General features: G+C 38.8%; 1 protein-coding gene across 10 annotated transcripts in view; it reads left to right on the top strand.

Annotated features, from left to right (window-relative positions):
• Nucleotides 1-20,653, top strand: part of LOC113114762 (roundabout homolog 1-like) — a 260,076-nt gene extending 239,423 nt beyond the window's left edge. For 4 of the 10 annotated variants that reach the window (XM_026281736.1, XM_026281732.1, XM_026281740.1 and 1 more), the window contains 13 exons: nucleotides 536-739; nucleotides 4,616-4,642; nucleotides 5,513-5,555; nucleotides 6,804-6,958; nucleotides 9,001-9,375; nucleotides 10,238-10,348; nucleotides 12,213-12,348; nucleotides 13,035-13,274; nucleotides 13,362-13,834; nucleotides 14,196-14,360; nucleotides 18,746-19,030; nucleotides 19,109-19,320; nucleotides 19,938-20,653. In XM_026281736.1, the coding sequence (XP_026137521.1) occupies nucleotides 536-739; nucleotides 4,616-4,642; nucleotides 5,513-5,555; nucleotides 6,804-6,958; nucleotides 9,001-9,375; nucleotides 10,238-10,348; nucleotides 12,213-12,348; nucleotides 13,035-13,274; nucleotides 13,362-13,834; nucleotides 14,196-14,360; nucleotides 18,746-19,030; nucleotides 19,109-19,320; nucleotides 19,938-19,952 (2,441 nt within the window). In that variant the 3' untranslated portion in view covers nucleotides 19,953-20,653. Of the gene's footprint in view, nucleotides 1-535; nucleotides 740-4,615; nucleotides 4,643-5,512; nucleotides 5,556-6,803; nucleotides 6,959-9,000; nucleotides 9,376-10,237; nucleotides 10,349-12,212; nucleotides 12,349-13,034; nucleotides 13,835-14,195; nucleotides 14,361-18,745; nucleotides 19,031-19,108; nucleotides 19,321-19,937 lie in introns of all 10 variants that reach the window. The other 6 variants (XM_026281738.1, XM_026281735.1, XM_026281733.1 and 3 more) reach the window with 2 other exon arrangements.
• Nucleotides 20,654-26,150: the final 5,497 nt, after the last annotated feature.

Raw genomic sequence — 26,150 nt, 5'->3', positions numbered from 1 at the left:
AATGAACATCTCTGAATGAAACTAAATGGTGATTTCATCCATATTTTTTCTGTTGCCGTTTTATGTTTGAAGTAGAATTATAGTGTTATTTTTTACTAAAATTATTATTGCTAGTACTGTTGGTATTAACAAACATTTTTGTATAAGCTTTTACAAAATTAAAGGAATGTTTTGCATTAAACAAGTTCTGTGACACGCAAAGAATATTGATATAATATGTCATTTTTATTCAGACTATGTCTATTAATTAATATATTATCTTATTTTAGTAAATACAATTATATAAACAGTTTTACAAATTTAATGGAATATTGAGAAAAAAAAGAAAGAAAAGAAAGTGATGTAATTTATTTTTGGTTTGCAATTATTCTTTAGTTGTCTGTTGGTTTTACTATTATAGTTATAGATTTTTACCCAGTTGGATTATGTGCAAACTGACAGCATTCTGCAGGTTTATTTGACCTTGAATTATTGCATCAGTGTGATGGTTCTATCAAATGTTTTTTTCTCATTCCTCATGGTCTCTTTCTCTCAGACTCGTCAGGCCGTGTTCTCTCGCCTCCGCTGGACGACGACAATACGATTTCCCAGCAGATCTCAGACGTGGTGCGTCAGCCGGCCTTCATCGCGGGCATCGGCGCGGCCTGCTGGATCATCCTCATGGTCTTCAGCATCTGGCTTTACCGTCACCGCAAGAAGAGGAACGGCCTGAGCAGCAGCTACGCCGGCATCCGCAAAGGTCCGTCCAGACAGCTTGAACTTCCCTTCTCTTTCAGCGCTGGTGCTACACAACAGTCTGTTCCCATATAATGATTTAAAAACACATCAAATATAACATCAGTAGGAGGTTAGTCACTCCAACCTAATAATTATGAATCCCTGAGCTGTCATTAAAGTGTGTCTCGTCTTAAACAGAAGACTTCCAGCTGATCTCTTAATATTGAGTTTGTGTTAGTCAGAGGCAGATGTTTAATGGTTTTGTTATCTGTTCTTTCTTTCTCTGGTTTAGTGTTTGGCCTCGAGCTGTGCAGCTGCTCGTGTTTGAATTTGTAATCTCAGGTCTAATCCCAAACATCAGCCTCTTTTATTAAAGCTGGTATGAGAATACTTTTCCTAAATTAGATAAACGCGATCCATAGCCATTTCAATTCAGATTTTGTTTTAAAAAGCCGTTTCCTCTCTTGACCCTGATGAATCGTGGCGGATCCTTTACAGTCTGAATTCAGAACAGCTTCTGCTTTCTTTCTGTTTTCTCTTTCTTTGAAGAGATGACTGAGATGGCGAACGGAACAATGCCGTTTTTTTTTTTCCGCGATGTGTGTCTCAAGGACATGAAGCTAATGGAATGTTTATTGGCAGGAATCTAAAGGAAAAGATCCAAGCCATTCATTAGCGTTCGCATTCATAGACTCCCAAGGCTGGGCCGCATTCAAGTTAATTGAACGTGTCGACCACAAGAGCAGAAAAAAGCCAAAATGAATATGTCCATTTTTCAAGGTTGAGAGCACCTGAATTCATTTAGCAGGATGACTCGACAACATCTTGTTTCAACAACCGCACAAGACTGACAGGCAGCTTTTTAAAAGACGTTCTTTCTAAATGTTAGTGGAATATATATATATAAACGCACACACACAACAAAAAGGGTTTGCAGGTCTCAACATTAAGCTTTGCATGTGGATATGTAACTTGTATAGTTATCTTGTCTTGGAAGCTTCAGTTATAAAAATACAAACAAAAACCTACTAAATTATGTATAATAAATTAAAGGTATTTTAATGTTAGTATGAAATAAATTATTTTACATTTTATTTATTTTATACTAACTTTAAAAATGTTTTAGATAATTTATTAAATTTCTATATATATAAATATATATATATATATATATATATATATATATATATATATATATATATATATATATATATATATATATATTCAAAAGTATTCTAATTTTTAATTTTATACTAACTTATTAAACAAAGTATATAACATGTTATATAACTACTGTATAAAAGCTATATATTGCACTTTACAGAATGCAAATTTTACTAAAATAAAATGTTTTTTTTGTTGTTGTTGTTTTCAGTACACATTAAACAGGAAAAAAATCTTGAGTAGGTCCTCATTTATGCATTATGCTTAAATATTATAACCCAGAAGGTACATAGAAAAGTAGTGCTTTTTGTGCCTTCAAGCAAGTGAGACTGCAAAAAGTACATTAGTCGTCATGTAGCACCAATCTTCATTGGTTTTAGCATCTGTTGAGCTACTAAAGACACTCCTGCTTCCTGCAAGTACTGTGAAAACCACGAGAAAGCACAGGTTGCTATGTTTGAACCAGTAGCTGCGAGTCTCTTGAGCGTGACCGTGTTTGAGCAGAGGTGGATGATAGTAACACATGAAGTGGGAATCTGCTCTCCGGGTGGAACGGGATGATGGGGAGAGATGGAGAATCTTGCAGTGTGTGTGTGTGTGTGATGTACATGTGCGTCAAGCTGTGAATGTGTTAAATTGTTTAAAAACACTGATCGTCCCCAGACTCCTGAGATTTGATTTATTTATTGTCCATCAAATGATCTTTTTCCCATGCTGCATTTGGCCTGCCAAGCATCAATCTACTTTGCTTCAAAACCTTCATGCATAGAGGATAAAATCATCAAAAAACGGCCGAATCTATTAGATTCATCTTTTCTCAAAGCACTGCCAAGAATCAGACGAGCGCAGCCGATAAATGTGACATTTGAAAAGGACGGCAGCGGCTGACGATTTTAAAGGTTGTTTTCCCGTAAATACATGAAGATGAGAAGGTGAAGACAGCAGGTGTTGAATTCTGATGTATCACTGCCAAAAAACAATCCTGACAGCATCACGCGCAGCAGCTTTCTGCACAGATACTTTGATGTTTCTGATGAGCTGTTTATTATGAATTCTGACCCCATATTTCTCAGATTGATTCAACCGTGTTCATCTGCTTATTGAAGTCTTTGATCAACATGAAAGAAACTAGATTTCACATCAGACCGAGGGCATATGTTATAATAGATTGAAGTCAAAGTTAATAAAGTACACTGTTAGACTGCAGCCTGGCACGAGTTCTTACAATTCACGTCACATAATTAGCTATATTATTAATATTATTAATTATGTTAATAATGTAAATATGTTAATTTTAATTATAACAATTTAAAATACATGTATTTTAATTTTTTTTGTTTGTTACATTTAATTATATTAATATATACTAATACTAATATATACTAATATACTAATATTAATAAATTATACTTTCAAGTATAATGCAATATAATATTACATGATTAATGATTTATTATAATATATTTAAGCCAAAGTTAATAAAGTGCACTGTCAGAGTGCAGCTGAATTCGTGCAGTTCACATGTCACATGTTTGGGTATCTTATAATAATAATAATATTTATTATTATTATTATTGTTGTATTTAATTATGAAATGTTTATTTTATTTGATTATATCAATTTAAATACATTATTATTATTATTTGAATTATTTTAATATAAATGTTTGTTTTTTTATTATATTTACTTAATTTTTTATTATATATTTAAAATACATTATTATTATTATTATTGTTTGTTTTATATTTAATTATATTAATATGCATTTACTATTACTAAAATTATATTCTTTTATGGTATAGTATGATACAATATTATATATGATTTATTATAATGTTTAAATATGTAAATGTCTAACTTCGTGGAGATTTTGTGGCAAGTATTAGTAGACCTTTTATTTAGTGCATGTTAAAAATAGATAAAATAGAGGAATAATTCTTTCAATTTATAATTAAGCCACACACACACGTTTGTTTTTGTGAAAAGTGGGGACATCCCATAGGCGTAATGGTTTTTATACTGTACAAACCCTTCACCAACCCTACTCCTAGACCTAACCCTCACAGGAAACTTTGTGCATTTTTACTTTCTCAAAAAATCTCATTTTGTATGATTTATAAGCGTTTCGAAAAATGGTCACCCTCATCTTGTAATACCTGTATCATACCCATGTCATTATACAGAGTTGTGTATACAAGAGCACACACACACACACACACACACACACACACACACACACACACACACACACACACACACACACACACACACACACACACACATATATTTACTTAGGCCAGTAAACAACCTCCAAGAACACCCTTGCAACTGCATATCAACATGCTAAAAAAGAAATCATCTACACAATCCTAGCATTGCGGTGCCTTGCAGTTCATCAGAAACCTCTGTCAATATCAATATTTTCCTCTTGTCTCTGATATATGTACAATTAATCAGCCGCACAAACCCACAACTGTTAAACCACAGAGTTCAGATGACGAGGGGAATGTGATGAGGTTTCAGTGTTCAGAGTAATTGGTAACAGACTCGTTACACCAGAGACTGTAAAATATCATCAAAATTGCCTTTTTGAAAACTTTTTACAATAACTGCATAAATATTTAAGTTTAATGCACAGTTCTGCTTTGATTAATAATGCATTTCTGAATAATAATTATGAATCTGATGAATAATTAAAGTGCTCTTTTTCTCTCTCTTTGTTCTGTGTCTGCAGTGCCCTCCTTCACCTTCACCCCCACAGGTAATCCCACCCTCCTCACAGCACATATGCCCAGAATTCCCACAATCCCTGACGACTTCCTGCCCGCTGGAGTTAGAGAGCGCACGGCAGTATAATGTTTCTCCGCCGTTGTAATGAAGTGTCCCTCAACACACTCCCTTCAGTCACGTTCGTTCTGCACAGCAGAACTCCAAACAAATATGACACGGGCGAAGCGTGGGAGGCACGGCCTCTCTTTAAAAATACATCTCCCCACAAGAAAGGAACCCCAGTCTGAGTTTACATGGATAATCAAAGAGAAGTTCAGGCGCATAGACTTGTCAGCATAAAAAGAAGTCAAAAATAAAAGACGGAGAGGGAGGAAATGCTTAAAGAGAAGCGTGCTTGACTAAAGAGGGCTGTTAGAAGCGGCAGAGCGGCTGATCCTAATGATCCCAAAGCTGTGACATCAGAAGTCTCGTGGCCAATTAGACGAAGAGAGGAGCCGGCTAGCGTGAGGACTGAACTCGGATGACTTTTACATACCAGAGAAAGACGCTTAGACCCTTTCATTATCTCATCTCATGCCATCTTTCTGTAACCGCTGTTGACTCACCTGGTTATGTGAGGTTTCTATCAAAGAGATGAGAGGGGAGCAAACCGAACAAGCTTTATTTCCACACGCTCACTGGTTTTAAGCAAGGAGCTTGTAAGATATGAAAGAAAATACAAGGCCAACAAAATATGCTCGTTAAAGAGCTCACCCGGAAATCAAAAATCTGCCATCACTCCCAAACTGTAGGAGTTTTTCTATTCTGTGGAAGTTTTCTTTGCCCTTTGACTGCAAGATATTTATTTAATCACGTTTTCTGTGTTAATTTTTCTCATTAATGTCACTTCTTTTATCTACAGTGGCCTATCAGAGAGGAGGAGAAGCCGTCAGCAGTGCTGGAAGGTGAGATGTTGAATAAAACACACATTTTGTTATCCGACACTCCGAAGTTAATAATCAGAAGCTAACAGTGTCCATGTGAAGGGTGTGTACTGTGGTGTAACGGCATTTTATTGACACTAGGGGGCATTTTTGTCTTTCCAAAGACATTTTTGGAGGTTGTGCAGTGAGAGAGCCCCACAGAATCCAGATGAAACAAAAGCCCTCCATTTCTACCCTGCTAATGTAATCATTTACAACCAATTCATTTCACCGTTTACACTGGACCATGTGTGCATTTGTGCCCCTCGTTCAAATAGTTGCAGACGATGCGTAGTGTGTGTCTTTCCTTTTGAGTCCAGCTTTTAATCAAGCGGGTCTTTGTCCTTGCCTAAAGGAAAGGTTTAAACCTTTTGAAGCTAAAGAGTCTGTTAGAAAAATAAAAGAGAGAGACATACCCTGCTGCAGGGATACGGAACGAACTACAGAAGAGGAAGCCACGTTTACTTTGAAGCATCACGTCGAAGATTCACTGCACAAAACTCTTTCTTTGATGTTCTTTTTGTGTCTTTGATAAGCGTCCCTGAAAAAAACTTCTCTCATCTCCTCAGAAGCATTTTAATGTGACCTTGAAAGCTAACTAGCAAACATAAATCAGTGTTCTGAAATAAAAACGACTTCAACTGTAAGATTTGATAGAACCGGTTACTATGGGCAGTGGATGAATTCATATCTGCCTTTATACAGAGCTTCTCCAGCTCTTGAGATCACGCTGATTGACTGTGACACCCTGGCGTGCGCTGGGAGCTCCAATCTCTTCCTGTAGCGATGGCTGGGTTCATTTGGGTTTTTCTTTCCCAGGCTGGAGCAGCAATGTTCTCTAGCACTTGGGTAATCCGGTCACGGGGCCTCAGGGAAACGGTGTCATCAGCCATGAGCAAGTCAAGCAAACGCAATCCATTTAGCACAGATACAGCCTAATGCACTGAGAGATGCACTGGGATACAAGGAGATGGGATGGGCTTCCTGTTTAAAACTGAAGCGTGCCACCAAACCATTTGGTGATTGCCATTGGTCAGACAAACTGTTAACCATGCTCAAAACTCACACCGGTGGTGCTGTGTCAGGCTGATCGATTGCTGTCCATAACTGTGGCAATAACAGTTCAAAAATGAATCGGCAATTAACACTACTGATCATGATGATACAGTGTGCATGTACCACTTCCAAGTTAACATTAGTAATAAATCCCCATGTGTCTGTGTTTTCCAGGCCAGGTTTGTTGAATATAGGTGAACCAGCTACCCAGCCCTGGCTCGCGGACACTTGGCCAAACAGCTGCTCCAATCACAATGACTGCCCCATCAACTGCTGCACCGGCAGCAACGGAAACAGTGACAGCAACCTGGCCACCTACAGCCGCCCAGGTGTGTGTGTGTGTGTGTGTAGAGGAGTATAGCTGTTGCAGAAGTGTTCAAAAGCATAATGCTATGCTCTATGCATAGAGGGAAAATTTACAAGTAGAGATTTTTTTCAAGGTTTTTATTTTTTAATTTTTTTCTAAGCGACAAATGAGGAAATACTACTTCTGGAAGAGTTCTTTTCCTAAATGAGGAAAATAATTGCTAATGACTAGAAAAGCAGGTTTTAATTTATTAACTGTGACTCGAGGACTTGTTTAAATTGATTTAAAGCAAACGTTTACCATTAACGGTGCAGATTTCCCCCTTATACCACATTGTTTGTGCAACGACGTTTTCGAAAATCCCGTTGACGTTTGGGCTTATTAATTTCCACTGTAGTTTCCAACTTGGAAGCAGTACATTCTAGTACGTCGATCCAAGTTGGAAATTCCCACTTTCCAAGTTGAATGGAACGCAACTCAAGTATCGTGTCCTTCCTCTGACACACGACTGCATGTGTGTGATTTGTTGGAACCTGGACATTTTAGGGAAAATAAAAGCGGCCGATATTGAAAAAGGCCCCGCAGGCTGCAGTCCAGCTAATCCAATCAGCCGTCTGATTTCCATACCACCGTTAGAACCTTTTAATGCAGTTTCTCTAAGTGCTCGCTTATTCAGGAAACAAGGAGCTGCTACAGAGGTCAAAATAGACCTGAGAGAGCGAAAAAAAGAGAGGGGGCGAGGAAAGGAGCGATGGAGCACCTCCAGGTGGCTTTATTTGAGGAGTCAGCAAGTTACTTCACAAACAAAAGAACACCAGGTTGACTTGCTAGTGCAAAGAGACACACACTGAAACTGACAGAGCGGCGTTAATAGACAGAGTTACCCAGTTTTCACAAAGCAACTCTTAGTTTGGACAGCGGTGTCACTGTTGGTTCATTTTAATGTCACTATAAGAGCTTTTTTTGTTCTACGCTATCAGCAAGTGCGACTAAGCCATTGACTAAGAGTATTTCATTCATAAAGGAACCCTTAAATGCATCCAATCCTTTAAGAAAATGTCTTTCTATTGAATTTAAGAAATTAGCTACCATATTTATGGATAGGCCTGAGGATTAGGCTTTGTGTCTGTTCAGACCATCCACAGAAACCGTCGATTAAGCTTTTTTTAACCCCAGAAACCTTGGCTTTGCCTTTGATATCCATTTATTGGGAGTGTGTTTTCACTAACACTAGATTTTATCCCTGTCGCCTTCATCAAAGCAGGAATGAAGGATGAATGTTGAGTGATTCTCACAGCATGACGTTTTAAAAGCTTGACACCCGCTTGCCTGGCGTGCCAAATACTAAAAAATCTCCAGGATATTAACCGGATCAGTACCCACAGGGCTTCTCTGGAAAGACGACTTAGTTTGTCTCATTCCATGGGATATTTTATCATTGATACGTCAACCTTTGAAGTGCAGAGCCGTTTCTTCTTGTGGAAACACGAGCCACGCTCGAAATCCTTCAGGTGGCAGGCCGGCGTATTTACGCGGCAAGCTTCTCGCTCAGAACCCGGGGAGGATTTGAATATTTTATGAGCCGGGGAAAATTGGATCTGTCAGAGGATGGTCTTTTACAGCGTTCCTCGTTTCGGAGGCTTTTGATTCGGACGTGTTAGAACATCCTGCTTGATGAGCTGGGATGCCTTTTTCATGGCTGCTCGGGAAACTCAAAGTGACACGCTTGGCTTGTGTCGTGGACGAGGAAGGAGGAGGAGGATCGTAGTACACTGTCATTGATTCTGATGAAATGAGTGTTATCTTATATTTCGAGTATTCAACATTATCTTAGACATTTCTGGTTTCAAGTGTCCTTTTTCATTCTTGTTGGTATGAAGCTAATTAGAATTCACCAGCTTAGTGTCTTCACTCGATGAGTTTCTATAAATGCCCACTTATTTTAAAAGCGCTTCTGTCTGATCAGTACATCAATACCTAAAACATAGCAGAATCCAGGTTTATCCTTAGATCCTAAACAGTCCTTTGGCTGTCAAAATGTCTTACTCCTCTTCTATCATCCAGCCGACTGCATCGCCAACTACAGCAACCAGATGGACAACAAAGCCAGCAACCTTCTAGCTCCCGACACGGGCCTTTACAGCGACGTGGACCTCTCCAACAAGATCAACGAGATGAAGACCTTCAATAGCCCCAACCTAAAGGACGGCCGTTTCGTGGGTCCTGGTGGTCAACCTACGCCCTACGCCACCACCCAGCTCATCCAGTCCAGCCTGGCCAACAACAACGTGAACAGCAGCAGCGGTGGAAGTGGAGGAGGAAGTGCTGAGTTTAATGAGAAGCAGAGCTGGAAGAGCAGCCAGGGAACGCCTCAAAAACAGGCTGACATCAACGCGCCACTGCAGTATAACGTCATGGAGCAAAACAAACTGAACAAGGGTGAGTTTTGTGGATTTCCATGCGGTCCCCAAAAATTAAAGGCAGATTTATTTGAATTTGATTTTAAAGACTAGCTCATGCTCTTCAAAGAAACCCATGCCATGTTTTTCTCGGTTTACCACAAAGGTGCGTCATCAAATTGCTGCTCTTCTTGTCTTGTTGTTCTGTTGTCTCTTCATATTCAGACCACAATAAAAGCGTTACATGATTTTGATTCCTGCTAGCCTCCCTGGCACCTTACATGTAGCTTTTTCACATTCTAACCCCCTTTTTTATCCGTCACGGTTGCTCGTATTGCGTATATGTGTAATTCAACTCTGTGCTCTGCTAGTAAACTTAATCCATATTTATAGCTGTTGTTTTACTGTTTGGATGGGGATGAAGGTAAAGAGTAGACCGTAAAGTGTTGGATGTCTCAGAACAGTGTGATGCCAGAGATCTTAGATTACTGTACAAATAAGGGGGAATGTAACTCAAGCTCAAAGGTATCAAAGCTATCCATTATCTGCTGCTTCATATTGAGCCACTAAAAAGGTCATTGTGTTTGCTTTTTGACTCAACTTGCATGAATCTAACTGCGTGTGGGTGTGATATTTCACACTTGGTAGACAATTGAAACCAGTCACCAACAAGTCATAACAGCTTATGACTGAAACCCTTTTGTAACCTTTTACCACTCGACTGTCTGATGTTCCACTCTGAAGCATTTTGCATTGAAGTGTCTGAATTTTATAAGAGCTTTCATTTGTCTATTTCACAATCCCCCCCATTTACTCTGGTATGTAAAGGACTGGCTCATAATGCCTTACCTGGATGTATAATAAACACTAAAACTCAAAATCTCTTGACTGCAATCCCTTAGACCACTATCGAGGTGAGGGGCCCGTCTCAGGCACCATCCCCTATAACCAAGCCCAGGACGCCCTCACAGGAGGAACCTACAGCAGCTCCGACAGGGGGAGCAGCACCTCTGGTAAGACATCCATCCATCCATCTCTATCTATCTGTCTGTCCGTCCGTCCGTCCATCCATCCATCCATCCATCCATCCATCCATCTATCTATCTATCTATCTATCCATCATCTATCCATCCATCCATCCATCTATCCATCCATCCATCCGTAATCTATATATCCATCTATTTGTCCATCCACATGTCCTCTATCTATCTATCTATCTATCTATACACCCACCCAACTGTCTGTCTGTCCGTCCATCCATCCATCTATCCATCCATCCGTCATCTATCTATCCATCCATCTATTTATCTATCTATCTATCTATCCATCCATCCGTCATCTATCTATCTATCTATCTATCTGTCTAAACACCCACCCAACCGTCTGTCCATCCATCCCTAATCTATATATCCATCTATTTGTCCATCCACATGTCCTCTATCTATCTATCTAAACACCCACCCAACTGTCTGTCTGTCTGTCCGTCCATCCATCCATCTATCTATCTATCCATCCATCCATCCATCCGTCATCTATCTATCTATCTATCTATCTATCTATCTATCTATCTATCCATCTGAACACCCACCCACCCGTCTGTCCATCCATCCATCCATCCATCCATCCCTTATCTATATATCTATCTATTTGTCCATCCACATGTCATCTATCTATCCATCTATTTATCTATCTATCTATCTATCTATCTATCTAAACACCTACCCAACTGTCTGTCTGTCCGTCCGGCTGTCCATCCATCCATCGTTTTGTTGCCCATCCATCCATCCATCCATCATTCTAAAGTTCTGTTGTTTATCCATCCATCCATTCATCCAAGTAGTCTTAAAAACCTGCAGACATAACCTCCTAAACAGTTAGCCTGCAATTTATCGCATTATTCTGTTTTCTTCTCATTTCCATTATTTCAAAGTCTTTTCATCACTTAAAGAGGCAGTAAATCATATACAAAACAGGACATTTACAAATCACTCATTGATTGTTGAGAAACTCCGGGGAACGAAGAGAAACATTTGTGTCCGAACAAAAGGAGGAGATTCTTCCTCATGATTTCTGAGGTGCAGGAGTGATCTTAAACGGCAGTAACAATCTCTCTCTCAGTACTAATTCCTTTAGTTAAAGCCATGTTCCCTGGAGATTTCGAAGCTCTGCCGCATTTTCTGGGATGTGTCTGATTTGGAGGCTGTCCCCCCTCCCTTTTAGCTATTCGCCACACCGTCATTAATTACTCCGGCGTTCATCCACCCGACTCAAAGAAAGGGGGATAATGTTGTCAGAAAGCCGGTGTTTGTTGCGGGACAAAGATAAATGAGGCCCATTCTGCGGTGTATGCAAGGCTGCCGGCGTAATGCATCATATCTATTTTTATATTGTATTTGAAGTTCAGGTAATTAAAGAGAAGGTGTGAGTGTGTGGAGGTCCTCACAGCTCATTGGCTCTGAATTTTAATTCCTTTCTGTTAATTGGCCTCCAATGTTTCTCTTTTTAATGCTCTCTCTCTCTCTCTACCTCTCCTCTGGGCAATGGAGAGTGTTAGTTTTGAAAAATGACTCATTTTTTGATGGAGGGCGCAACGTTAATTACAAATAGAGAGATAAGGCACAAAAGCGTTTTATACCACATCAATTATGGCGTGGGTGTCATTAATGTTGCTTCTCCTGAGTGTAAAAGTGCCATTTGTTTCACACATGCATCAAGCACGCAAACACACTAACAGAAAAAGAAATGAACCAGAACTTATTTCAGTATTTTAGTTTGCAATCAAATTAATTTATAAATGTGGATGGCATGGTGGGCTGGGAGTTGATATAGCTCTGTTTGTATCACACTGAATATGTATTATTTATTCTTGCTTTACAGGAAGTCAAGGACAGAAGAAAGGTGGGCGATCAACTAAACAGTTCAAACAGAACCCAATGAACTGGACTGAACTGTTGCCTCCTCCTCCGGTCAATCCACCTCCATGTCAGGAATACACGCTCGCGATGGATGACAGGTTACAGAAACACACAAAGCTTTTCACTTCTGATGTACAGTATGCTTACAACGCACATTAGGAATTACATTCATAGTTTATGTATTTCAGATTTTTTTTTAACCATTACAATCATATGTACACACAGCATTTTAAATGAATTTGTAGTATTTGTAAATTATTTATTATGTATTTATATATTTGTGTGTGTGTGTGTGTGTGTGTATATATATATATATATATATATATACACACACACACACACACACACACACTCACACACACACACGCACTTTAAGAAATACTTAAAAAATAAAGTAATAATATTACATTTATAAATAATAATACAAATCAAAAGAAAAAAAACTAAAAATAACATTAATAACAAATATTAATAATAATTGTGTGTATATCTATCTATCTATCTATCTATATATATATATATAAATAAAACTTTAATAAGATAATATTATTTTAAATATAATTTTAAGTAGATTAATAATTGTATTGTTTTAATTTGTATTAATATTTTGTTGATTTATTAAAACAATATTTTAAAAAAACATGAATATATAAATCTATAATAAAGGTCAAACGATTGTGCATTATATGAAAGTTAAAACCTAAAGATCGCAAGATGTGTCCAAAAATGTTGGCGATTTAAGGATCATTTAATGATGTTTTCTGTTTTTTGGTTTTCTCTTCAGTTATGACACAGACCTGCAGTGCCCTTTGCCGCCGTCTCGTATGTATCTCCAACCTGACGAGCTAGAAGAGGAGGAGGAAGAGGTGGAGCTGGAGCGCGGACCTACGCCGCCCGTACGGGGAGCTGCTTCCTCCCCTGCCGCCGTGTCCTACAGTCACCAGTCCACCGCGACCCTCACCCCGTCCCCTCAGGAGGAGATGCAGCCCATGCTGCAGGAGAACCCTGACCTACACGAGCGCAGGTACGCCAGCTGCAACAGCTTAACAATCCTCTTCTATTTTAACTATTTACAGTTTCATACATTTGACATCTGTCGTCCTCCCATTAGGCGACTCTTGGTGAGCCCACCCCCTCCACCACGCCCCCTCTCCCCTCCGCACACGTACGGATACATCTCCAGCCCCCTGGGTCTGGACACAGACGGCCTGGAGGAAGAAGAAGACGAGGATGAAGGTGACGAGACGGATGCAGAGGTGGCTCGAGTCCACCAGCTCCACACCCACCCTCACCAGCAGCACTTGCCCCAGCAGAGGGCTCTCCTGCGGGGCCTGGAACAGACCCCGGCCTCCAGCACCTGTGACCTGGAGAGCTCCGTCACCGGGTCTATGATCAACGGCTGGGGCTCGGCTTCAGAGGAGGACAACGCCTCGTCGGGTCGCTCCAGCGCCGTCAGCTCATCGGACGGATCTTTCTTTACCGATGCTGATTTCGCCCAGGCCGTGGCAGCTGCGGCCGAATATGCTGGTTTACGCGTGGCAAAGCATCCTGGGAAAGGCCACCATCAGCTTCCAGTGTCTGGAGGTACTGTAAAATGTATATGCTTTCTTAATAAACGTCCAAATGTTATTGTGCATAATAAAAACAGGCTTTATAATATAAATCTACTCCTGAATCCATTTTTATAGACAAATTCGAGCCCAGCCTACATTATTTTCCATAAAATATTCAGTTTTACTTAGAAAAATGCCAAGTTGTGGAAGATATGGAATTCCCCCATTAAAAACTCCTAATATTTGCTCATGAATTTAAATGGAATAATTGTTTTAGATGGAGACCCTGCCTGTAATACTATACATCCTACAGCGGGTGAATTCATTTGTAGTCAATTCTGCGGCCTTTAATAGAGCTGAACTAAGCAAACCCTCTGTCTCTAATTTGCCAGCAGCACGGAAATACCAAAACCTCCCTGCGGGACACCGTCCAGGCAGCCCAGTGTCCACAGACAGTAACGTTAGCGCAGCCCCGGGTCAGAGGAGGCCCCTAAAGAGACAAAAACAACATCCAGCTGCTCAGACAGGCTACCAGCGTCGAGAGGTCTTCACAGAGGGTACGTCCACACACACTTCTGCTTTTAGTCATGAATCAGGAATACTAAAATCTTACCTACTTTTTTAAAGAAAAAATATATAAAATGTAACTAAAAAATAAAACTACTACAAAAATATAAATTCTAAATAAAACTAATTGCAATATTTGTTAATAATTTGTATTCATTTATTATTCGTAGTAGTATTAACCATTTATAAATAGAATACATTTAAAAAGTAAATTAAATGATTCGTAATATTTTATGATAAATTAAACTTAACATTAAAATGTTAACAAAATATAAAATATAAGTTGTTATAATTTGTGCTATATTAATAATAATAATAATAATAATAATAATGATAACATTTTATAAAATAACACCACTGTAAATATTTTGTCATATTTTACAAAAACTTTAAACCAAACATTAAAATGTTACCAAAATAAGTTTAATTTCATAAAAACTAAAAAGTTAATTTAGCAATTTATATTGTTAATTATAATATATATATATATATTATAATTGACATTATTATGTTTCAATATGATGTTACAATATTTTAAATTGTAAATAATATATATTTTTTTTTAATCGTAAAATTATTTACATTTTGTAATATACATTACACTTTACATTATTTTATTATTTCTTTCATTTTGGTAACATTATTTTTTTTCAGTTTAATATTATATTCTAATTTATCTAATATATATATATTATTAGTTGTAGTAGTAGTATTTTCCTTATGACTGTGCTGTGAACATTATTCAGTGTGTAAACGGCAGCTCTGAATGATTTTAGACTAGTTCAAACAGATAACTTGTGTGACACTGATGTCTTTTTGACCAATTCATTACAACAATTCATTTTTTTTTCACACATCAACAGTTTGTTCACACAGCCCTTGTGATCTATTCAAAACGGTGGTCATACATTCATATAAAAGTTGATTAAAAAGTCCATGGATGCTATGCATCAACTGCCCACAGACGAGTATAAGACAACAAGCATCTTCCCAACATTTGATCTAAAGAGCGAGGGGGATGGAGAGGTCAGTTGAGTGGGACGGCAGCGGTCTCTAATGAAACTGCAGCAGGTGCAAAAGCTTCACTGAAGCGTCTCTGAAGGCTTCAGAAAGGTCAGGTTATCTGTGTGGAACTGCATAAGGAAGTGCTCACAAACGCATCCAAACTTTCTGCTGGCATTTGTGAGTGTGTGCACACGGTCTCATCTGCCGCGTCTCATCATCGACTCAGTTGTCCTTGTGTGTTGACACTAAGATTTAATATCAGACAGACACAGGCCTTGGTCGGCTCTATCAGATCAACTAGCCCCACTCATCTGTCCTTCTCTCCCTCTCTTCCTCCCCCTCTTCTAATCTCCTCCACTCCCTCTTTCTCGTCTTTGTTCGCTGTTGGCCGCTGAAGAGACCCAGATTGATCAGTCTGTGTCAGCTCAAGTTTCTGTTGAATGTGTGATTTGATTTGATAGGCCTGTGTGGGAGGGTTTTAAACACAACGTTTCGCACGGAAAAGAAGTACAAGGTTGTCGTTTTAATGCGCTTCACACAAACACACGCAAAACTAAATGATCTGAAACGCAGATTGCCTACCAACCCCCCAAATCGCAGGCGTCAGACACGCACTCCCCCCGCCTCGCCTCTGTTAATTTTGCTCTTGTTTGCTCAGTGCTTTGGGTGACACCAGGCTTATTATCTCGTCCTCCTCCAACTCCTCTCCAGAAGGCCCTGTTAACCTTTCATCTGCCTCCACTTCTGTCTGGAGAGAAAAGAGCCAGTCTTTTCCAGACGTCTTCGCTCTCTCTTTGTCTTAGTTTCCTCCTTTCGCAAGTTTCTATTAGAAGTTTGTTTTCAGATTTCGAGAGAAGTTTTCTACGGGAATGCTGAGGGATATCTTTGGTTTTCAAACGTTTTGAAGCAAATACGTGTTAGCAAATTTGTAAAGCAGCTGAAAAGTAACCGTGTAAGTAACCGTAAGTTCCGTGACTGGAGATTGCTGTAACCCGCAGAATAAAAAAAAACAACCCGTGGCAACAAAGTAAAAGTATCCCAATTCTGCAGGAAAAACGAAGACTTGGCAACACTGGTTGGTTGACAGCAGTTCTGTTTCGTTTCACTGCAGCCAGGCAAAATAAAACTTTAGAAATAGGTGTTATGTCCCTGTTTGAATAGCATATGTTAAGCAATTACTAGTAATGATCAAATATATATATTACAATTTATAAATTATAACATTATTATATGCATTGAATGACATGTGTAAAGTAGTATGAGTTGATTTATAACACTATTATATAATATCATTTCAAACATAAATTTTATAAATAGTTGATGCATTTGCAAAGGCGTAAACTACTGTTCAAAGTCTGGGGTTAGAAAGGGTTTTTAGATAGCTGTTCTGCTCACCAATTGATGCATTTTGTTCAGGATTCTTTGATGAATAGGAAGTTCAAAAGAGCATTAATTTTGTAACAACTCTGGATGGTTAATGTCTTTTAATTTCACTTCTAATAAATTCAGTGTATTCTTGTTGAGCAAAAGTATTAATATCTTAAAAAAAATTCTTACTGACACCAAACTTTTGAGTGCAAAAAAGCAGTCATAAGCACTAAACATCAATCATTCATAGCACATCTAAGCAAGAAAGGACATGCTTTACACTACTAGTAATTTCACGGCAGTGCAGGCGCTCTCACACGAACACGGACAGCAGCGCTAGCAGAGAGAGAGAGAGAGAGAGAGAGAGGCCGCCCTCATCTCAATCTAACAGCTCTCTTCTGCTCCTGTCTCTCTCCCCCTGGCATCGACCCGCCGCCTGACTACTGCAAGACCCCACAGGGCTTATACAAACCATCCACGTCCACCAGCCACTGACCCTTCTCATATTTTGCTGAGTGTCAGAGCAGTGATGAAGCAGTGCTAAGCTCTCCCCGACAAAACGAGACACGTTCTCGGTGAGGACGTCAGGTGTGCTCTGACCTTGAACGGGTGAAAATGTTGACGCAGCACCCGAGATCCATTTTAGCACTTTTTAAACTTGTCAACAAGAGTCTTAGTGACGCAATGTTTGCGTAATACGGGTGTATTAGTGACTTGGGGGTGTCATTTTATATGCATGCTGATTTGAAATTGTATTAGGTTTTAATATCTCTGGCACAAATTTAACAGATCCGTCACGCACAGAGCTCGACAACTTTTTTAAACGATGCTCAAAAGAATGAGAACGGCAATTGTAAAGAACCCTGAATAACTGGCAGGGGAAGTGTGGAGACATCCAGTGACAGTGATGAACCGTCATTCACAGTTTCTCGACTGACTAGCGACGCTGCGCTGGGAAAGAGCTCCAGCGTGCAGCTGTGTGGAAGCTTGCGATGCAACAGCACAGCTGTGTTTCCATGGCACCTTCCGGGTGCCAGACAAATGAGTTCTGGTGTCAATTAGCTGAACGTCTGCTTCTGAAGGACACTAGAATGTGTGAATATCCACCTTATTTTGCAACGGGGAAGTAAGCTATTTTCTTTAAATGTGCGAGACTTCTGATTCATTAGCCGCTAAGTGCAGTAAAACTGTGCTACAAACCAACTACAAAAATACAAAGTATTAAGACAATGTATTAACCCTTTCCGTGTCAGTTCAAAAAAGTGAGGTATTTCAAAACAATTGTATTTACAGTTGTATTACAACTACCAAAAATGTTTTTATTTTCAGGATTTTACCCTTTTAAAATGTCACCTTTTGATTTATTATTTTTGTGTCCAATAAAAAAAAAATACAAGCACAAATTTATTAGTACACACACAAACAATACACTCTCTGATATCCATGCTAATAAACATACATGATTATAATGACAACTTCTTTTCTTTTCTTCCCTAAGGAGTATTTGCTCCATAGTCCAAACCTGAGAAAGTTGTAACATCAGTCGAATAAAGTAGAATTTTAAAAATAGTAAAAAAAAAAAAAAAAAAAATTAAGCCTTGCCAACAGATTGAAAGCCTTACCTAAGAATGCATAATTCTATGCTTAAATGGCATTGGTATTCATTCAAATCTTTTATGGATTTGAATAGGGACATCTTTTATAGTATAGTCCTTAATTCAACTATTTTTGTTTTACCTTTTTATATTTTAAATATATACATAAGTTTTTTTTTTTTTTTTTTTTTTTTACTATTAAATAAATATCCAATAAAAATACAAACTTCTGGCTCAATTTATGTTGTCTGCATTAACAGCCAAAATTATAAAATCAAATAAAAGTCTATGGTAGTGGAATGTGAATAGATATCAAGTAACAGATTGTCAGACCTGTCTTGAGGTAAAATGTCAAACATATCAAATATTCACTCAAAATAAATGCTTTTCTTTTTGTTTTCTCACAGATCTCCCCCCTCCTCCGATTCCTCCTCCGGCTATGCTGAAGTCTCCAACACACCCGGCCAAAACCATCCCGGAGGGCCCGCGGGGGGCCATGCCGCCCAGATCCAGTTCTGCTGAGGGCAAGGACAAGCGAACGGGTTCGGGTGGACCCAGACCCCGGGATGGCTCGGACACCCGGACTAGCTCCTCAGAACGGCGGGAGGGCCAGGATGTACAGAAGGGTCAGAAGACGGGAAAAAGCAGCAAACAAGATGCCGGTGCAGGCCATAAGAGCCGCCAGCACCCAGGTACTGCGCTACTCTCCTGTTTTCTGATGATAAAATAATATTCAAGTCACTTACCTGTCATTTTCATGTATCTTTCAGGATCAGAGGACATCCTACCTTACAGTCGCCCATCTTTTCCAGCTGTCCACAGTCCTCGTGGAGAAAGAGACCCCAGCTCCTCCAGTTCACTGTCCTCTCGAGGGTCCGGTGGACGGCGGAGAGGTGAAGGGGCTCCAGGGGCCCGCAGAAACCCTGCAGATGTTGGGCTGAACACCATAGGATCCTTCCAGACAGGAGGGGAGGAGCTTGAGGTGCGTCCTCACTTCTAATATTCCTGGAACTGGAAGGAATACATGATTCTGATTGGTCAATAGCAATCTTTAGCTAACCATATGTATATTTGGACAAGATACAAACCAGAGCACCCTGTTATTTTGCAAAAGTGATTGTGACAGGTATTGTTAATGTTCATTTAAACTGTTAACATTATTATTTGGTGATTTAAATAAATATGAAACATAAATATTATAGGAAAAATCTTATTTTAAACTGAAAAAAAATTGACTAAAAATAAATAAATAAATAAATATTAGATAGAAACAATTGTTGCTTTTGCAACTAACTGAAATAAAAAAAAATATTGATAAAATTAGTCGAAAAATTTGAACTGAAATAAAAACGATACATTTAAATTTAACAAAAAAGAACTGACAAAATTCTAAAATTTTACAAAAGCACATAACATTACAAAAACTTAAACATTTAAAAAAATAAAATAAACAAATATATAAATAAAAGCAAATTCAAAATAAATACTATAATAGAATAGAAATAATACTTAAATAACAATACTGTATTGTTTGGATGGAACATATTTATTGTTTCCTTGTATGATGTTTGCTATAATGCTTCGATCTTTTCTTTTCAGATGGTGGAGAGCTGAAGATAAAAAAAAAAAAAGAGGCTGTCTAAAGTTCCTCAGCAACCATCTTCAGCGCAGTTTGACCATCTCGGCGGTATCTTTTACTGAAAACTACCGACCCAGAGTCACGTTTGGAAAACTGACCAACCATTCTTGATTTATTTACCTTAATTTTCAATGTGCATTTAAAGAAGAAAAAGACAGAAGAAAAAAGAAAAGAAAAAAAAAAACGAAGGGTGCATATGAGAGGGGCTAAAGCGGTTTTGTTTTGATTCCAATGCAATATGATGCGTCCGTTAGCTCCTGAAAACGATTATGGCTTTGTTCACCCTGGCGAGAAGGTTGTCAGTCAGCTGTTACTGTAATGAAACTCCAGGCACAAAGGGACTGGCTGACATGTACATACACGTGTATACATATCTAACTGTCTTTTATAATCCATCGTGGTACATTAAATTTGTCTTCCTTGGCTTATTTGAATAATTTTAAAATTACGCCAGTTAATATAATTCTTTTTTTTTTTTTTAAGCCACCATCCTGGTTGTAAATTGTCATAGTGTTTAAACTGCCCCAGGAAAAGTGCCACATTTTGAGAGTTATTGTTTGTTCGTTTTTGTTTTTTGTAATGCACTGTTATTCATTTTTGTCATTGTCGATGTTTGTTGTTCTATGTTTGACTTTGGTTTTAAAAGCACAATCACTAAACTTTATTTTGAACCATGTTATTGATGAACCTTTTTGTCTTACACGGGGGGAGCGCGGACGGTACGACAAAAGGCCTTGTTAAACCTGTTGATGTAGGGTTATGAGAAAAGAAAAAGGATAAGCTGTTTACAAACGAGTGAATGAATGGAAACGAATCCCTCCATCCTTACCTCCGGTGTCTTTTCCAGTTTCTCATTCCAGCTCCAGACATCCTGCAAAAATGAAATAAATATACAGGAATTAATGCAGGGATGTTGTGTTTACGAAAGTATAGCTCCACCTGTGCATTTTCGTTATTAAATAATAAAAAATTCGATTCACATATGCACTTAACAGGAAGTGGGTGGCGGTTTGAGAATTTGGAGTGTTCGTGATTGGCTGGCTGAGAACCCGGCTCTCATGGGTTGGCTGTGCTGGTCACGATCTAAAAGAGGTGAGGATGTGAGTGTTAAATCATTTGACATCTGCAAGCATTTGTTTCTTAAAACAAAAAAGCATATACAAAAAAATGAAGAAAAATAAAATCAAAATACTGAAACTGACCTGCTTGTTTTGTGATTAATTCACTCTGACACTTGAACCAATCACATTTCTATAAAGTGGTGCAGTTCCAATTTTGCAAATGACGGTCTGGTTCTTCGGACTCAAAGCCTCTAAGTACGTTTTTTTATATTTAAAGAATTTGCCACTGATGATTCCAAATGCAATTGAGCAATGTAGAGCAGAGCTTGTTGTCTGTCGTTTCACCGATCACAAATGCCGATATGGTTCTATGTTTTCGCAGCGCGAGAAGCAATGCAATGTATAAAAAGACAGTATAAGTCATTATAATCATTATGTCCCCACTGGATTCAACAAATGCCTCGTTTGTAATGGATTTTATTGGTTTTGTCTAGTCGTGCCGGGAAATGCATTACAGTATGGTAAGAGGAGTAACATTTCCGTCACATGCTTGAGGTTTGCCACTAAACCCAACGCACTGGATAGCTGGCCAATCAGTGTTCACCTCGCTTTTCAGAATGATGAGCTTTGTAAAAATGTACGTGTTTCAGAAAGGCACAGTTGATATGGGAAGCATTTTCTCTAACCAAACTAAATATTGTTGTGTGCCTATTCATTTTAATATTCTAACTACTGTATTTTTCGGACTATTAGTCGCACCTGAGTATAAGTCGCATCAGTCCAAAAATACGTCATGATGAGGAAAAAACATAAGTCGCACTGGACTATAAGTCGCATTTATTTAGAACCAAGAGAAAACATTACCGTCTACAGCCGCGAGAGGGCGCTCTATGTTTTCAGTGTGGACTACAGGAGCACTGAGCAGCATAGAGCGCCCTCTGGTGGCTGTAGACATTAATGTTTTCTATTGGTTCATTTCTCTTGGTTCATGTCAAATTAATTTTGATAAATAAGTCGCACCTGACTAAAGTCGCAGGACCAGCCAAACTATGAAAAAAGTGCGACTTATAGTCCGGAAAATACGGTATACAAAACCCTACATGGTAAGATGAAATTTAGTATTTGCTCTGAGCATTGTTTTCACTGAACAAAGGCCTTGTGTTCCCTATTTTGTTGTATCCCATCTATTTTTTTTGAAACATGCAAATAAAGGACCCTGCATAAATGTGTATGATCAGAACCCAAACCAGCCTCATTATATCGGTCCTATTAGTCATGTAGGCATCCCACCGACGAGTCAATTATTTTGTGAAGGTATAGTTTGCAGCACAACCTTTATAGAGCGCCACTGCACTATCACAACTATATATACCCATGCTCCATTTGAAAATCCACATACAAATATTGGGCCATACAGAAAGTAAAATGTCAAACACATGCCGCCTTGTGCATCTGCCAGGCGTCTTGGTTGCTGTCAGTAAAGGAGAGCAGTTCCCCACAGGTGTTCCCCTATTAAACACCTTTTAAACGAGAACAAATCTGGAGCAACCGAGAGCTTCCCCTCTGGCTCGATCCATCATTTTAATGAGCTAAGGTGTGTATGCTGCACACAATGAGGCACAGGTGATTAAAGCTAGTACACACACAGACACTGACTGTGCTGCTAATATTACGAATCTATGCAGCCTAGAAATGACTTCCAGTACCTGATGACTCTGGATCAATTAGAGTCCCTCATTGCTATCAAACACACAGCCGTTAGATTCACCAAACCCAGAAAGAAAATGGCTCATTTATTTGAAAACAGCATGTGCTTGACTAGAAAATGCAAGATTTTTGTTTTTAGGACATAAATGGAGGCGAGCAAAAATGAAATGAACAAACCATCCAGTTTAGCTTTGTTGCAAGGCTAATGAGTGCCCGCTAGTTAAATGAGACGCTAAAGCTAAGCTCTGAGCTAATACAGACAAACATTCTGTGGAGATGTGTAGGGTTTAACCTAATATCCTTTGTTACTAAATCCATGACTTATTTTTCACTCAAACTGGTTTAATTAACCCCACACGCATAACGGGAAGCAATTAAGAGTAACAGCTGTATGCTGTCTGCTGCTGCCCACTGAGACCCATGTAGATCAATCCCACCTGCTCACCCACCACCCTCATTCACCCGGATCACTTCTTTTCATTTAGAACATCTTCTCTGGAGAAGAGATGACAGGATTTTGATTTGTTGAGTGAATTCATTTTCTTTCTTTGTCTCCTAAGAAATTTAGCAATACATCAATTGCTCACCAATGGATCCTCTGCAGTGAATGACAGTCCAAAGAGTTGATAAAACATCACATTAATTCACTAGTAATATATTATGTTAATCACAAACACACAGCTTTTTACTTAAGACTTTAATTTAGGGTGACCAAACGTGCCATGTTCCCAGGACACCTCCAGGCCAGGATTTCTATATTGCCTAAAATATCCAGGTTTTGGCTTTGGTTTCCTGTTTTCATACTTAATGAAGGTAATGATCGTTTGACCAATAACATGCAGACATTGTACGTAATCGACCAATCGTGATGTTTGAGAAGGTGGGATCTACAGAGAAGTCTTCGACTTGAAGCAGCACTGAGCAGACCGTATGACATCAGAGGATCACGGTACTTTGTCATACAACAATTTGTCTGCGCTGCGGAAATCCAAAACATGGATTTTTACAAATATAGAAATCCTGGCCAGGACGTGACCTGGGAAAATGGCACATTTGGTCACCCTACTTTAATTGATGGACTGGAGTAGTGTGGACTGCTTGTAGATTCGTTTAATCAGCTGTTTGGACTCTCATTCTGATGGCACCCATTCTCTGCAGAGGAGCCACTGGAGAGCAAATGATATAATGTTAATTTTCTCCAAGTCTCTTTTGATGAAAAAATAAACTCATCTACATCCCAGATGGATTAACTAATCATTCAAAGTGAACAGCTTATTTTACTAGAATTTATCAAAATATATATTTTTTAGAGTGTACCTTCATTAATTCCTTCATACCATTCCCCCAGTCCTTTATCTAATTTCATTTTGTTTCCTTTTCCTCCCTTCTTCCTTCACATCCTTCTACAGCGTGTCTCCTGCTAAGACGAGAGCTTAAAATAATAGCTCATCTCCCTGGAAAATTTCTCTGAACTTTGTGGACGAATTTGTCGAATTCAATTAAACCGATGCCCGACTTTTCTCCAATCGTCTTTCTCTCAGCTGTAGTGCTAGTTCTCCCCTGAGTCTCACAGCTACCAAACTCCATTTTAAAAGTCCTTCGATTGCTCAGCTCAGCAAAACTCACTAGATCCGTGCTCAGACCTTACAATTAACCAGGACGAGCTTCACCTCTCCTTCCTGCAGTCGGTCCTGCACATCTCACACAGGCTGACGTAACCTCCCCCGTCCCATCAGCCAATGAGTCACGGCCAGTTTTTCATCAACTTTATTATTAATTTCCACCAATTACATTATAAGGCTCCATCGCATAGTCAGGAAGATGCTCAGTCAAATTTATGCAACTATCTCCCTGCCAAAAGTGCTGGAACGAGCCAAATCGACGGCGACCGACTGGAAGTAAATGTGTGAAGCAATCAACAGTTGCTGACGAAGACGTTCTGCTCCATCTTCAAAGAAAATGAATGGATGAATTATGCATCGAGATGTCTCTATAAACCAATGATTAAAAAGAATGACATGCCAAGAAGATAAATGGCATGATTCCTTACAGACCTACAATGCCACATGGTTATGGTTTCAGACTGAACCTCTCTATTACATTAATTTGCAAAAACAGCTAAATGTTGCATTAAAAAGAAACTAAATCATGGAACCATTTCATCTCAAAAGAAGAGTTGCACAAAACAATGCTTCATGCATTTGCTCGTTCATTGATTCATCCATCTCTCCAGCACAATCATTATTGCTAGCATTAAATGTGAAGCAATTTCTAAGCTACAACCATCACTTAATGCAAATGCAAAAACAGATCTCCCGTTGGTGAGGATGCTCAAAGAAACATAAGGCAAAATTGTTTAAACATTTCAGGTTATTCAACCAATGGAAGGTTTTTTTTTTTTTTTTAATCAAATGATACCAATGAATGACTATCTTTGCATAGTAAGTTAAAGAGATACTCCGCAAAAAAAAAAAAAAAAAAAATCTCATTATCTCATTATTTACACTCATGCTGCCCCAGATGAATATGATTTCCTTTCCTCAGATAAAGAAAAAATGACTGTTAGTTCTGGCCATGTGTAAAGCATGTTGTGAAACTTGACATAAAACAAGAACTCACCTGTTTACTTGCACCTGGACATGCGCATCCTCAACTCCCCGTGTTTGCACCTGTCAATATTTACGAACAGATTAATAAAATGAAACAGGACAAATTAGATCTTGACAAACTATATATCATTATAAAGATCTAAGCCTCAAGCATTGACGACAGATCGCTGTTTGTCAATGGAAAGCTTATAAAGACTGTTTTTGCTACATTTGTGTAAGCAGTACACATACAAACATGAACAATGGAAACGCAGTACATACCAGATCCGTCGTAATAACGAGTCATAAACACATCCACAACTGTAAATCCCGGTTTAATTTGAAGGGTAAGGGTCCACTGAATGACATCTCATGGAGCACGTTTAGTCCAACGAAGCAATAACATTGTAATATGGATCATAATTCCTTTGTTTACGCTTCATTTCTTCAGCGGAAGAACTGTTTGCGTCAGTTATGGAATAACTCACGGTCGGAAACTGCGTCTTGGTAGTAAAAATGGCATTGTTTTGCAGCGCACAGTGTCACAAACAGAATGAGACGATCCACATAGAAAAAAGTGAAAGAAAAACGAAAGAAAGTATATTTGAATTTTGGCGCTCCTTCGTGACGCGCTCTGACGCACCTGTCAGCTGATGGAGGCAAAACTTATAGCGAAGTTTTCTTTGTTTGTTTCATTTTTCAACAGTTTTTTTTATATGTGTGAGTGTGTTTGATGTTGAATGTGAATGTATCTGCACGATTACCAGCTGTTTGGGTGCAATTCAGCTTGCTATTACTGTATACTCACGGCTAGAGA

The sequence above is a fragment of the Carassius auratus genome, chromosome 15 (genome assembly GCF_003368295.1).
Source record: "Carassius auratus strain Wakin chromosome 15, ASM336829v1, whole genome shotgun sequence".
NCBI classification, from domain to species: Eukaryota; Metazoa; Chordata; class Actinopteri; order Cypriniformes; family Cyprinidae; genus Carassius; species Carassius auratus.
Note: the sequence above shows the minus strand (reverse complement) of the source record. Positions and strands in the feature narration are given on the sequence as shown.